Source organism: Diabrotica virgifera, chromosome 4 (assembly GCF_917563875.1).
Source record: "Diabrotica virgifera virgifera chromosome 4, PGI_DIABVI_V3a".
Classification (NCBI taxonomy): Eukaryota; Metazoa; Arthropoda; class Insecta; order Coleoptera; family Chrysomelidae; genus Diabrotica; species Diabrotica virgifera.
Genome location: NC_065446.1, coordinates 35,430,248 through 35,446,643, shown reverse-complemented (window position 1 = coordinate 35,446,643; position 16,396 = coordinate 35,430,248). Strand labels below are relative to the sequence as shown.

At 32.3% G+C, this 16,396-nt stretch overlaps 1 protein-coding gene across 1 annotated transcript in view; it reads right to left on the bottom strand.

Moving 5' to 3' along the window:
* The window catches only part of LOC126883564 (laminin subunit alpha-1), a 490,753-nt gene that overhangs the window by 45,750 nt on the left and 428,607 nt on the right, over nucleotides 1-16,396 (bottom strand). The window contains exons 26-28 of the mRNA XM_050649204.1: nucleotides 15,920-16,167; nucleotides 10,837-11,061; nucleotides 7,647-7,800 (exon numbers count right to left, since the gene is read on the bottom strand). Of these exons, the coding sequence (XP_050505161.1) occupies nucleotides 7,647-7,800; nucleotides 10,837-11,061; nucleotides 15,920-16,167 (627 nt within the window). The remainder of the gene's footprint in view (nucleotides 1-7,646; nucleotides 7,801-10,836; nucleotides 11,062-15,919; nucleotides 16,168-16,396) is intronic.

Genomic DNA, 16,396 nt, shown 5'->3' with positions numbered 1-16,396 from the left:
AAAATTTTAGATAAGTAATTGTTTATCAATAATTAAATAACTTGGTAATATAAAATCTCTTTTCGTATAAATTATAAATCCAGAAGCCGATGGAAATTGAATAAACAGTTTAGCAACAATTGAATTGTTAATTAAAAATTTACGGTCGCTTTAATAACCACAATAATTATGACACATAAGAATAACTATGATTTTTGTATAAAAAGACACTGTACCTATCTAATGCATTGTACAGAATTGAAATTGGACTATATAAGCGGCCCCAGGAATAGTTTAAAATTATAAACAATTTTTTGGCTTATAAACAAATAGAATATCTCGGGAAAGATTAAATTAAATTAATTCATGAAAACGGCATTGGAAAAAAGCGACAGGACGCTTCTATTAAAAGAAAAAACGTTTAATTATGATTAGTGGTTCCTGAGATACAACCGGTCAGAGTTGATCGGCATTTACGGCAAAGATATAAACAATAGGATCATAATTTTCAAACCATCACCTTTTTATTTTTGTCCTCTTTCTTCACACCAATTTTCATATCTTTAAAGTACTCATAACATAAATTATTATAATAACAACTATCGATATTACGAGTGAAAATTGCCAAAAATAGCAAAATTCCAATCAAAAATTAGGTTGGAGAAAATGTAATCTCAAAGTTCAAAATCGGTGTACGTTAAAAAAATGCATTTTATCGGCTTCCCATGGAGCAATTTTCTTCATTCTTTTTTTGTTCCCAAGTAACTCGAGTAGATCCATCTAAGTAACGCATTATTAAATGTCAAAGTTGCTTTTGTTTTGTTATAATAAATTTATTTATTTATTATACCAAAAATTTGTTTAAATAAAGATTGTTTAAATATTTATACAGCTTTCAAATAAGAATATTTGTGTTTTTAACGTTAAAAGGTAAACTTGTAGCAAGTTTATCTAAAAAAAGTCTACAACTGGAGAAAATATGTAGTTTTCTTTTCTTATAAATAAATTAATCTATTATAACAAAACAAAAGCAAGTTTGACATTGAATAATGTGTTAGTTAGATGGCTCTACTCGAGTTACTTGGGAACGAAAAAAGAATGAAGAAAATTGCTCTATGGTAAGCCGAGAAAATGCATTTTTTTACCGTATACCGATTTTGAACTTTGAGATTACATTTTCTCCAACCTAATTTTTGATTGGAATTTTGCTATTTTGTCAATTTCATCAAGAGGACAAAAATAAAAAGGTGATGGTTCAAAAATTATGATCCTATTGTTTATATCTTTGCCGTAAATGCTGGTCAATTTTGGCCGGTTGTATCTTAGGCTAAACGTTTTTTCTTTTAAAAGAAGCATCCTGCCGCTTTTTTTTCAATACCGTTTTCATGATTTAATTTAATTTAATATTTCACGAGATATTCTATTTGTTTATATGCCAAAAATTTTTTTATAATTTTAAAATATTCCTGAGGCTGCTTAAATAGTTCAATTTCAATTCTGTATTAGATGCAGTGCATTAGATAGGTAAGGTGTCTTTTTATACAAAAATCATAGTTATTCTTTTGTGCCATTATTTTTGTGGTTATTATAGCGACCGTAAATTTTTAATTAACAATTTAATTGTTGCTAAACTGTTCATTCAATTTCCATCGGCTTCTGAAATTATAATCTATACGAAAAGAGATTTTATATTACCTAGTTATTGAATTATTGATAAACAATTACTTATCTAAAATTTTTGTTGAAAATTAAAGATTTTGTTGGAAAAACCCGCACTTTCCGGGGAAAATTTTCGTCAAAGTAAATCGGGAAAAACACGTCTCTATGCAGAATTTAATTAAGGTGAATTTTTATTCGAGTGTTTTTGATGTAAAGTTAAATTATTTGGAGTTATAGAGCAAAAATTGAAAAAAACACGATTTTCGGGCGCCATTTTGTTTATAAAAAAAGTAGCACACTATCTGCGGACTTTGCATACCTATATTATTAATATCATAAGATCATAATATCATAAGACACGATTCCAGCAATAAAATTGCTGGTAAATATCTTTTTCCACCTACCTCTACCGAAAGTATACTTTTCCGGACCTGATTGTATGGAGCAAAGTTGTACTTTTCCTTCCTAGGGAGGAAAATATTTTTCCTCCCTAGGGAGGAAAGGAAAAGTGACGTCATGGTATTTCATTCATGAAATATAACTTATTGACGCCCTGTACAATATCTATTTTCTATTACGTAAGTATCTATACATTTTAACGTTTATTTAAAAACACTATGTATTTTGCAGAATGGGGTAAAAAACAGTAAATTGTTATTCTGATTTAACAATGTTTACATTAATAATTTGACTTATATTTGACAGTTGACAGTTATATTGTACCTATTGTTAGTTTTAGTTCTAATAAATTTTGTTGGTTAGTTACATAAATAAATTAAGTAAAAATGAAAAAATGACTTGTTATTTGAGGAAGGTGGATAAACCATATGTATAACATGGGAGTAAAGTGCCTTTTCCTCCCTTGAATGATTACTGCCCTCCGCTACGCGTCGGGCAGTAAACTTCATTCTCGGGAGGAAAAGTAGCACTTTCCTCCCTTGTTATACAAATAGCTATTCCTTGTATTTTGCTTATTAGCCCAGAGTACTTGTAGGCGGCCGACCGACGCTTCTCTTTTCTTCTCTTGGCCTCCATTCTAATAACCTCTTTCCACACATCCAGATGCAGAGCTTCAGTTAAATGGAGTCCACAAAATGACATATTTGGGAACTGTGATAACGGACCAACTAGATCCAGACGTAGAAATAAAACGTAGAATAGCAATGACTAAAACTACTTTTATGAAAATGAAGTCATTTCTTTGCAATAATCATCTCAGTTTAGAACTAAGACAAAGAATGGTTAAGTGCTATATTTGGTTTGTACTTTTGTAGGTGCAGAAGTGGGGTCCTAAAAGTATCGATCATGAACAGAATTGAAGCATTGGAAATGTGGATTCATAGACGGATGCTGAAGACACCCTGGACAGCAAGAAAAAATAAATAAGTATTTACTAAGCAGGGTCAACAAAGAAAGAGGACTGCTAAAGACTGTTAAATGCCGGAAAATGTCTTATCTGGGACATATAGTGAAGAGAAATCGATATAAAACATTACAACTGCTCCTTAAAAAACAAGTAAAATCCTTTATAAAAGGTATAATTCATAAAGGATTCATATCAAAGGTATATTTATAAATCCAGCAGTCGCTAGTTGCCACCAGTCAGTCAACATGTGAACTGAATTTGGGATCAAATGATACCCTGGGCAGAATACATGTGATATTTTGTTAATCCATGTTCAATTTCACAATTATAGTCAATGGTTCCATGACTTATCAAGTTTAAAGGGTTTTTACCCGAATATTTTTGTATTTTGGTGGTTAGCATGTCAGCATCTTGTCAACACTGACGATGATCTGTTATCAGATCGAAAACTAGTTCTGTGATGTAGCCTTTTTTAGGGATTTTTAATAAATATACCTTTTATAAAGAATTTTACTTGTTTTTTGTAATATATGGTATACAGTAGGGTGGTGCGAAAAAAGTCAAGTTGATAATTTCCTGCCGCTATAGTGCGGAAAAGTTGCGATTGGTAATTACAAGAAAAACAAAAAAATAATTATTTAAATCGGACTTTATTTTCCGATCCCGCAACAGGCCTAAAATTTATGAAAAAAATGAAATTTTACCTTTTTTCCAAAAATTTTTATTTATCCTTCGTGTACGTTTTATTTATCGCTATAGTAAAATTTATTTACACTTTGCATGGTTGAGTACTAAAAAAAAATGTTTTACGCATTTAACGGATATTTTACGATCCCGCAAGGTCAATCAAAATCTATAAAAATTTGAAATTTTTGATGATTTTGAAAAATTAAAAAACATTTAGTTATCTCATTTTTTTTGTTATGGTAGGGGAGCAAAGTATGCTAAATGTGCAGTCACTCGAGCGCGTTGGAGACCTATGGGATTGTGAAGAGTAGGTCCTAAAACCAAAAAAAGTTAAATAACATTTTCCATTTTAGTGGACGCTTGCCATTTTTTAATTTAATTTTCCATTTCCAACAATGGTTTTTTCCGATTATAACGCCATCTATGCATAATTCGAAAAAGTGTTTCGAATAAAAGTTACTTATTTTTTCGTAAGGAATCCAAATCTGCAATAAAAAATGGGGGCTCCTATTTAAGATTTTAAAGTAACCCCCCACCCCACCTCCGTGGGGGGTCGTGTTTGGTGTCATTCGATAGATTTTGTAAAAATATTAAATAAGTGTATTTTACAGTTTTTCGATCTGATGTTCATTTCGTGAAATATCGCGGGATTCGTATTTAAAATATTAAATTTACCCCCCACCTCTCTCCGTGGGAAGTCGTGTTTGGTATCATTCGATAGATTTTTAAAAAATATTGAGCACATATTTTTTAGTTTTTCGAACTGTCATTAATTTCGCGAAATATTCGCTTTTTTCTTGTGAAATTTTGGGACTCGCCCATTTCCTTACGCCCTGCTCAAATCGTCAGATTTTTGAAATATACACTCTTTTGCATGTACTTAACTTACCTTATCTTAATCTGACAATTTCGAGTTTTTTTAAGGATAGATTTCTTTTTTCGGGCCCCACTTAACGAACTCCCCTGTGTTAAGAGCCAATATATGGTAGAGGTACATATGCAGGGTACCAGGTTTCTCCCCATATGATAATCTGACGCGCTCGAGTAACTGCAAAAATCCCCGCTTGGGCTCCCCTACCATTACGTTGTGAAGCTCTTCGCTTGTTTAGATATTGTATGACAATATTTAAACAAACCAGATCTCAAAACTAGGGGGTGGTTGCACTTCTAGCTCCACACGCACCCTTCTCTCCAACCGACCAATGAGTGTGTGTTTTTTACATTATTTACATACGTACATTTCTTTTTCATCTGTTTGTGTCCAGCTCTCAAATGCCAACTTTGCATTGTGATTTCTTTGTAGAATCTGGCAGCATGGACCTTGATTTAAGTGTTGTCCTGATGCATCCATCTCTTGATTGAGGCCCACATGCATAGGCATTAGACGAAGCTTCCGTGGCCAACTTTAGACACCGCTCATCAGCTGACAGGCTTGTGGCAGGCATAGTTTTGTACCTTCCAGTCTGACATGTCGCCCGATGTATTACAAGGAGTTATATCTTCATTTGAGAAACTCTTCGAGGAAGTGGTGGAGAAGATAGTTTTGCAACATTCCATTTTATTATTTTAGTTTAGTCCTGTGCTTCAAAATTTCAAGTAGTAGGGAGAAAGGAAACACATTAGAGAGATAGGACCAAGGAGAGTGTTAAAAGCCGGACAGATTAAAGCCAAGGGCGAAAGTATTAGAAATTTCATCCCTCCTATTTTAAATTTTTAAGAACAGGACTACACTGAAATAATAGACTGCAATGTTACAAAACTATCTTCTCCACCAGTTCTTCGAAGAGTTTCAAATGAAGATATAACTTCTTGTATTACATCGGGAGACATGCCAGACTGGAATGTACAAAACTATGCCTGCCACAAGCCAGCTGATGAGCGGTGTCTTAAGTTGGCCACGGAAGCTTCGTCTAATGCTTATGTATTTTGGGCCTCAATCAAGAGATGGATGCATCAGGACACTTAAATCAATGTCCATGCTGCCAGATTCTACAAAGAAATCACAATGTAAAGTTGGTGTTTGAAAGCTGGACACAAACAGAAAAAAAAAGAAATGTACATAATATGTAAATAATGTCAAAAACACACACTCATTGGTCGGTTGGAGAGAAGGGTGCGTGTGGAGCTAGAAGTGCAACCACCCCCTCTTTTTGAGATCTGGGTTGTTTAAATATTGTCATATAATATCTAAACAAGCGAAGAGCTTCACAACGTACCAAAAAAATGAAATAACTAAATGTTTTTTAATTTTTCAAAATCATGAAAAATTTCAAATTTTTATAGATTTTGATTGACCTTGCGGGATCGGAAGATATTCTTTAAATGCGTAAATCTTTTTTTTTATTACTCTACCATGCAAACTGTAAATAAATTTTACTATAGCGATAAATAAAACGTACACGAAGGACAAATAAAAATTTTTGGAAAAAAGGTAAAATTTCATTTTTTTATAATCTTTAGGCCTGTTGCGGGATCGGAAGATAAAGTCCGATTTGAATAATTATTTTTCCACCTACCTCTACCGAAAGTATACTTTTCCGGACCTGATTGTTGGGAGCAAAGTTGTACTTTTCCTCCCTAGGGAGGAAAAGTAAAAGTGACGTCATGGTATTTCATTCATGAAATATAACTTATTGACGCCCTGTACAATATCTATTTTCTATTACGTAAGTATCTATACATTTTAACGTTTATTTAAAAACACTTTGTATTTTGCAGAATGGTAAAAAACAGTAAATTGTTATTCTGATTTAACAATGTTTACATTAATAATTTGACTTATATTTGACAGTTGACAGTTATATTGTACCTACTTGTTAGTTTTAGTTCTAATAAATTTTGTTGGTTAGATACATAAATAAATTAAGTAAAAATAAAAAAATGACTTGTTATTTGAGGAAGGTGGAAAAACCATATGTGTAACATGGGAGTAAAGTGTTTTTCCTCCCTTGAATGATTACTGCCCTCCGTTACGCGTCGGGCAGTAATCTTCATTCTCGGGAGGAAAAGTAGCACTTTCCTCCCTTGTTATACAAATAGTTATTTTTGTTTTTCTTTTAATTACCAATCGCAACTTTTCCGCACTATAGCGACACGGAATTATCAACTTGACTTTTTTCGCACCACCCTAGTATACAGCCAACTACAGGAAAACTTTTTTCCACCTACCTCTACCGAAAGTATACTTTTCCGGACCTGATTGTAGGGAGCAAAGTTATACTTTTCGGGAGGAAAATATTTTTCCTCCCTAGGGAGGAAAAGTAAAAGTGACGTCATTTATGAAATATAACTTATTGACGCCCTGTACAATATCTATTTTCTATTACGTAAGTATCTATACATTTTAACGTTTATTTATAAAACACCCAGTATTTTGCAAAATGGTAAAAAACAGTAAATTGTTATTTTGATTTAACAATGTTTACATTAATAATTTGACTTATATTTGACAGTTGACAGTTATATTGTACCTACTTGCTAGTTTTAGTTTTAATAAATTTTGTTGGTTAGTTACATAAATAAATTAAGTAAAAATGAAAAATGACTTGTTATTAATTTGAGGAAGGTGGAAAAACCATATGTATAACATGGGAGTAAAGTGCCTTTTCCTCCCTTGAATGATTACTGCCCTCCGCTACGCGTCGGGCAGTAAACTTCATTCTCGGGAGGAAAAGTAGCACTTTCCTCCCTTGTTATACAAATAGCTATTTCCTCGTGGATTGATCCTTAAAGCAAAATAGAGGGCCGTAGAGGTGTAGGAAGAAAACAAGTTTCTTGGTTAAAAAACATTCGTGAATGGACTCAGATATCAAATGCAGGACAACTATTCGATATTGCAGAAGATCGAGAAGCCTTCGCAATGGTGATCGCCAACGTCGGATAATTCTGATATGGCACGTGAAGAAGAAGAAGAAGCAATCAAATCAGAATACATTGATATAAATGATATACTTACATCAGCAACAACGTAGAGGGTGGCATTTTCATCAAAAGTGGTAACTTTGAACTGTATTGAGAATTTCCTCGGATCCAAGTTGTTGTTGACTCCATACTCGAAGTAGCCTTTTCCCCCATAGAGATTATTTAGGCTTTCGTCAATAGAGACGTTCCTGAATAAACAAAAATACATGTTTCATGAACAATATATTATTATTTTTCTATTTTTTAATTTTTATTAAAAACAAGTTGATTTGAACAATTTGTCGGACAATTTTTTAATTAGAAAAAATTACCTGACGAGTATCATATGATTAAAAAAAAAGATTATTTGTTTATAATCAAAATGAAGAGTTAGTATATACAGCGTGTCTACTTAAGTTGGAAACATATGGGAAACTTTTTTGTTATTCATTTTACGAAAAAGTTATTCTTTATAAAAAGTTCTGCATGCTCTAAAACCTAAGATTCAATCATCAGATATCAAATTTTGTCAATATTATACGAGCTATGTAAAAACATATGAACTTCGTTCAAGAGTAAAGTACCTTTATTTCTCTCAATATCGAAAATTCTTATTATGAAAAGTTGTTTGGAAATAAAAACTAAGATCAAATATGCAATTACATGCTTCTAATTGGAAAAAAATATTTTCCAAATTTTTCTCAAATTTATTGATACTAACTTCGTTTTTATTTATTACACATACGATAACTCTTTTATTATTACTTTTACGAAAAAAAGGTATTCTTTATAAAAAGCTCTGTATGTCCTAAGACCGAAGATGCAACCATCAGATATCACATAATATTGAAAACTGTTATTAAAAAAGTTGTTTAGAATTAAAAACTATGTTTCAATATGCAATTACATCCTTCTAATTGAAATATTGTGAAATATAAAGGTACTATAATCTTGAGCGAATTTCATATTTTTTGACACACCTCGTATAAAATTAATAAAAGTTGATAAATCATGGTGGTGTCTTAGATTTTAGACCATGCAAAGCTTTTTATGAAAAATAACTTTTTTCGTAAAATGAATAATAAACGAGTTATCATATTTGTAATAGATAAAAACGATGTTGGGTACCCATAAATTTGAGAAATTTTTTTTTTCAATTAGAAGCATGTATTTGCATATTTGATCTTAGTTTTTAATTCCAAACAACTTTTTATCAGAAGAATTTTCGATATTGAGAGAAATAAAGGTACTTTGCCCTTGACCGAAATTAATATTTTTTGACATACCTCGTATAATATTGAGAAAATTTGATATATGATGATTGAATCTTAGGTTTTGGGGCATGCAGAACTTTTTATAAAGAATAACTTTTTTTCGTAAAATTAATAATAAAAAAGTTTCCCATATGGTTTCAACTTAAGTAGACACGCTGTATATCTCATTTTTGTAGAAATGTTTATAGTATATTGGGACATAATTAAAAATCAAATATTTGAAACGAATCGAGATATCGCAAGTTAAACATCAAATACATAACATTAAAATTATAAAATCATGTTATTTATAATTTTTTCTTGTTTATTTACAGGTTTCTCCACTGTAATTAATCAAAAAATTGTGAGGATTTCCATTAGACATATTTTGGTACAAAATTTGCCTCTTCCTCGGAGTTATAGGTTTATCGCAAACTAAAGCAGTTTTTGAGGGTTCACAGCTCGCATCATCATCATCAGTGGTGCTACAGCCCTATGAAAGAGCCTCGACCTTCCCAAGTCTATTACGCCAGTCATTCCTATCCATTGCCAACCGTTGCCAGTTTGTTGCGCCTATTTTTCTCCCATCCTCATCCACACCATCCTTCCATCTGAGTTTTGGCCTACCCCTATTTCTACTTCCCACAGGTTGTGACATAAGGATTCTTCTAGAAGGGTTGTTCTGCTGTGATTTTGCTAGATGTCATGCCCATCTTAATCTTCCCATTCTTATAAGAGATACTACGGCTTTACCACCAAATATATGTTTATAACTGTGGTATACCTCGTAGTGGTTTACTGTAAAGAGACCGAAATCATTAGACCGAAAGCAGTAGACCGAACTCATTAGACCGAAAAGCACTTTACCAAAACCTCACTAGACCGAACAGCCGAAGACCGAAAAGCAGTTCTTTTTACTTGTCGCAGTAAAAGAGATAAGACTAATGTAATTACAACTAAATGTTATTTGTATGGTTATTATAAACAGTTTAAATGGTGTTAACGTCACTCTACCCTTAATTTATTTTTACCTTCCCTAATTTGTTTAACGGATGAAAATTGTTTCATATCAGACTGCAGAGAGTAACAATTTACACAGTCTATATATAAAACAGTACAAAAAAAATACAATAAACAAAAAGACAGATATACAAAATCTTAGCATAATTTACTTCAATCTTTTTTAATTTATGTACCATTTCGGTCTAATGCTGTTCGGTCTAGTGAGGATTCGGTAAAGTGCTTTTCGATCTAATGAGTTCGGTCTACTGCTTTCGGTCTAATGATTTCGGTCTAATTGTTGTGTACCCCTCGTAGTTGTACCTCCTCCTCCAAACACCATTTTCACAGATGCCACCGAATATTCCTCTCAAGATCCGTCGTTCAAATATAAGCAGGAGCTTTTCATCTACCTTGAAGATGGTCCATGTCACCGATCCATATGTTAACACTGGTCGGATAAGGGTTTTATATACGGTTATTTTTGTTTTTTGACTTAAGTTTCTGCTTCTCATATGTCTACTCAGTCCAAAATAGCATTTGTTTGCTAGGATTATCCTTCGCTTGATTTCTTTCGTCATAACGTTCTCCTTGGTGATCAGGGAGCCTAAGTATGTGAATTTGTCCACCACTTTAAAGGTAGAGTTATCAACCGTGAATTGGTGACCGATGTTTCTGGCTCTATTGTTGGATGTTGATGCTATCATCTTAGTTTTCTCATCGTTTACCTGCAGGCCCATATTTTTTGAGGCATTTTTAAAGGCGGTATACATTTCTTCTAGCCTGCATGTTGTGCGGGCAACTAGGTCCACGTCATCTGCATATGCCAAAATTTGGGATGTTTTATTAAAACATACAGCTCGCATAATAACTTACATAACTCAGTAACTCTGCATTTTGAGATAATGCAAAAAATTTCAAAACACTATAAAAACTTAATTTTAAATAATGCAGTAAACTAATTTATTTTATTTCTTATTGTTTCTTACTTACCTTCGTTGTCCAATGCATTTGCCGTTAGTTTTATTGAAGTTCCATACTCCAAAGTTTTCTCCATTTAATATCACTTTGTAAATATAGGAAGGTTTTTTTGCTGATTTTTCTGTAGATTGGTTCTTAGAACCAATTTCTAAGCTGTGATCGGGATAAATAAAGGCCGTATCTAAAAATGTTCCCTTCTCATTTTGTCCCATTTGAACTTTTAACATCGAGCCAGTCCTATAATAACAAAAAGAATGAGCAAAAATAAATTTTTATCCATTAAATAAAGATAAGATGGAGCCTAAATAACTATTTTTTATTTAGAATTAACCTGTAATTAATTTATAGTTTAAAAATATGTAGTAAATTATATAGCCCAGTAAATAAACGGGAAATACGGCGATACCGTGTAATTTTCGGGGGCAACTCCGAATTGCATGAACATTTGGATTTAGGTTCTACTTACCCTCCACTTCAAAGTTGAATTTGTGCTGTTGGTTGCTTTCACTTTGGGGGTGACAGTCACCCCTTCTCGGGGGTGAAAAAACATACGTTAAAGATAAGTCCGGAAATGGATAAATTGACTGATTATCAGCAACTTTCGTTTTATAGAGTTTTTATATAAGTCAATACTTTTCGAGTTATTTGGGATTGAGTTATTCATTTTTCGCAAATATCTCAAAAAGTAAATATTTTATAGAAAAAAATATTTGTAGCAAAAATGTAGCTTAGAAAAAAAAAACAAAAAAGTTGTATAATTGTGAAGTCTATATATCCAGCAAAAGCAAATTTGTAGTTCATGAAAAATACGTTTTACTCGTCCAATACCAAATGGAATATTTCATCCTGAAATAACCAAAAAAAGGCGCACTTTTTCGGAAAAGCCCATTTAAACTTTTTTAAAGTGTTTAAAAAAGCTTTATTTTAATTGTCTATAAAAGTTTCTCGCATGAAAAAATAAGTGAGTTACGCTCCAAATAAAGTTAGCCCCGTTTTTTTAGTAAAAAAAAAATCATGAAAATCTCCCCGTGTTTGGCACCCCAAATTAAATTAATCGTTACCGCTTCACAAACAATTTACTTTACTTATCTATTTTTATATAAAAGGTTATAGTTGAAATGGCTTAAACGAGTCACTAATCACGAGTGTATGCAAATTTTGAACAGCTATATCTTTGTCTTACCAATTTTTGTCTTACAGAAAAACAAATTAAACTATCGTATTTATAACAGCAAAACCTACATTTGGTTACTCTTTGAGATTTTTCGTATCACTAATAATTTTTAAGTTATTTTGAAAAACGTAAACTTTTCCAAAATTTTTAGAACAAAATTTTTTTAATATAAAACAATTTTTTTTTAAATAAGCACTTCAAACCGGTCAAACTTACAGATCATATATACAATACACATACATTTAAAGTAAGTGATAAAGCGGTAACGATTAATTTTTTTAGGGTGCTAAATAAAGGGAGATTTTCACGATTTTTTTTACTAAAAAAAGGCGTCAACTTTTTTCAGCGTAACTCGTTTATTTTTGATGCTAGAAACTTTTGCAAAAAATAGTAATAAAGCTTTTTTTAAACGCTTTAAAAATGTTAATAAGTTTTTCCCGAAAATTGCTTAGTTTTTCGGTGATTTCACGTTGAAGTATTCGATTTGGAATTAGACGAATAAGAACGTATTTGTCATGAGCTACAACTTTGCTTTTACTCACTTTATAGACTTTACTGATAAACAATTTTTTTTCGATTTTTATAAGCTACACTTTTGCTAAGAACATTTTTTTTTGATAAAATGTTTACTTTTTGAGTTATTTGCGAAAAACCGTCTGAACACGTAATTTTTTTGTCGACAAATAAACATTTTCAATCGTAAATAACTCGAAAAGTATTGACTTACATAAAAAACTCTATAGAACGTAAGTTGCTTATAATGAGCTATTTTATCCATTTCCGGATTTTATTTTAAACACGCGTTTTTTCACCCCCGAGAAGGAGTGACGGTCACCCTCCAAGCAAAAGCAACCTACGGCACAAATTCAACTTTGAAGCGAAGGATAAGTAGAACCTGAATCCAAATTTTCATGCAATTCGGAGTTGCCCCTGAAAATTACACTCGAAAACGATCATTTACTGGGCTAATATTAAAATGCCACAAGATAATAGCTTCAGAAATTTTGAAAAATTTTGTGTTTTCCTGATTCGTTTTTTTTTTCTTTTCTGAGTACATGATATTAACAAACAATCTAAAACAAAAATAAGAGTAGGACATTTATATACAGAGTGGGCCAAATAAAAGGAGCCACCCCGATATTTGGCAGTATTTATTGGATTTTAAGAAAATAAAAAAACAGGTCACTTTTTGATCTAAGGGGGACACATTTTTACGGTACAAACATCTGTCATTTGTCAACCCTCTCCCTTCCACTTCCACCACCCTTATTTTTAAATAGGGAATAGGGGTCGTGTGCTAGCTCATTTGAAAGGTTATTCAATTCTCTATTCAGTAATATCAACATTGACATAAAAATTTATACAGGGTGTCCAAGAAAAATTATTTTAAATTAAATTAATTGACACAAAAAGAAGAATGTATGTAATTTATTTAACTCAGAATACATTCTACTGCTGATAAAAAACAGAAAAAAATGTCTATTTGATAAATAAACACTGTTTGTTGCTTAAATTCAATATTCACCCTACCAAGAGGCAGATGGGTGGAAGCTTGAACATTAAAATTAAGCAAAAAGCAGTGTCTATTTATCAAAAAACATTTTTTTCGATTTTCTGTCAGCAGTACAATGTGTTCTGAGTTAAATAAATTACATACATTCTTCTTTTTGTGTCAATTAATTTAATTCAAAATAATTTTTCTTGGACACCCTGTATACATTTTTAAGTCGATGTTGATATTACTGAATAGAGAATTGAATAACCTTTCAAATGAGCTAGCACACGACCCCTATTCCCTATTTAAAAATAAGGGGTGGGGGACGTGGAAGGGAGGGAGTTGACAAATGACAGATATTTGTATCGTAAAAATGTGTCCCCCTTAGATCAACAATTGACCTGTTTTTTTATTTTCTTAAAATCTAATAAATACTGCCAAATATAGGTGTGGCTCCTTTTATTTGGCCCACTCTGTATACATAATTTTATACATTTAAAGGGGGTGTAACGCTAGTTCGCGTCCGCAGGATAATACTGCACGTGCACCCTGAGTAAACTAAAGAACTAGCACAAGAGGCGCCAGACAATCTTTCTCAAGATCTCCTGGCAGAAGTATATCGCAGTTTTTTTAGAGTAATTAAAGATGACACAGTTAATGAATGGACTTTCCAAGGAACAAATAACAAAATAAATTGGACCCAAAGTAATAGTTTGCCAATTAAATATAAAAGGTATAAGTAAAGCAAAATGTCAAATTCTATACAGACTATTAAAAGATATTGTTGAAGATTAAAACGATATTGATCTGGTTGCAATACAAGAAACACACACAGAAAACGAATTTCAATTGAATTCAAGAGAACCAACGAACTGTCAACACTGACAGTCAGTGTTGACAGTTCGTTGGTACCAACTAAATTTTTGTTTATAAAAATTAATTATGTATAATTTATTATTATCTTTATTTAGATACAAAAACTGTAATATCTACCCATACGCTAAATAAATAAACTGAGCCCTTTCATATTTAATTTAATAATGGACAAAATAATAGAAAACCTTCGCAGAACAGGTGGATTTAAGATGGGTAACACATTCTTTAGAGTCGTTCGCTACGCTGACGATGCTGTCCTTATCGGCGAATCTGAAGAAAATCTCCAAAGGCTACTGCATGCATTTAATACTAAAGCTAAAGAACTAAATCTGCCCATCAACACCGAGAAGACTAAGTGCCTAGTAATTTCCAAAAAACCGATAAGATGCAAATTGGAAATTGACTCCAAAACTGTGGAACAGGTGAATCACTTCAAATATCTTGGAGCGGAAATAGCAAGCTATGGAAATCTCTCAAAAGAGGTCAGAGAACAAACAATGAAAGCAGCTAGAATCTCGAGAATCTAAATACCGAAAGCAAATTCAAAATATACAGTAATGAGCGTGCTAATAACCGGCAAAATAGCGCAAAAGATGGAAAACTAATTAAGTTGTGATATAGAAAGAAATAAAACTAGTAGAGGTGTTAAATTTAGCGATAGTAACACATTAGTTGACATTATATTGATTGTTTCCCAACTTTAGACGTATCAGAGGAGTATGTCAACTAAAACTGTCACTATGACAGTGGCATTTCTCAAACTCGTCCGATACGTGTAAAGGTGGGAAACAATCAATATAACGTCAGTTTAAAGTTACTATCGCTAAATTTAACACCTCTTCTAGGTTCATCACTTTTTATCTCACAACTTAATATGTTTTCCATCTTTTGCGTTATTTTGCCGGTTATTAGTGTGCTCATTACTGTATAAAACAACAATAAGACCTATTATAACATTTGTGGCAGAAACAAGACCAGGAACAAATAGAACGTTACAAATGATGAGAACAGTTGAAATGAGAACACTAAGAAATATACAAGGCAAAACTCTACGGACAGAATAAGAAGTGAAGACATCAGACATGGTATACAGGACATAGGAAGGTAGATACGAAGATATTGGAACAAACATATAAAGATAATAGAGGACAACAGACTCGTTAAAAGTGCAAAAACGAATAACCCAGTAGGTAAAATACCACAGGGTAGACCACAAAAACGATGGCGATAATGCTGGACCTCATCGTTCGGGGAAGACTTGATGGCAATGAACAGGCAGTAGCCTACTAGCAAGATCGATCATGCTACAAAGAAGCAGACCTTTGCCAGTTCATCGAACAAACGTTTCCATTCTTGACCAACTTACACTGATGATGTTCTTTTTAGAGAGCGAACACGTTTTGTTGTGATATTCGTGGCCCTTTTAAGAGGTTTTAAATAAATATACCTTTTGTAATTAATGGTATACAGCCAGCTACAGGAAATTCTTCCTTGTGGATAGAAAACTTTACTTTTTGGGCATATACTTACTTTTGTATATAAGTACTTACTTTTGTAGATTCACAACATTTTCTTCATTTGATATTTCTCCGATGTCGGTATCTCTCTCTTCAACTTTCACAATAAGCTTGTTATTTTGTACTCTGATGGATAAATATTCTATATTTGTCAAACTATTCCACCATCTGAATAACCAGCAATCGTTACAGTTAAACGTTATTGAAAGACTTTGGAAATATTGTCTCTTTGGCACTCGGTAAGACATAAAGCAGTTCGTTAAATTCATTGGAACCTCCACCTACAAAAAAATAAACAAACAACAAATCAGAAAACCGGTCGTTGTATACAGAGGGTTTAAAAATTGAAAAAAATAGTTAAAGAAAAATTGTCAACTAAAATTTAAATATAAAGTCATAGGCTCTTGTTGTTAGTATAGATAGACCGATCAAATAAAGTTACACTTCATGTAAATCAAAATGTAATTCCGTACAGGTTGGAATAAATTTTTTATCAAAGTTTAGGTCAAC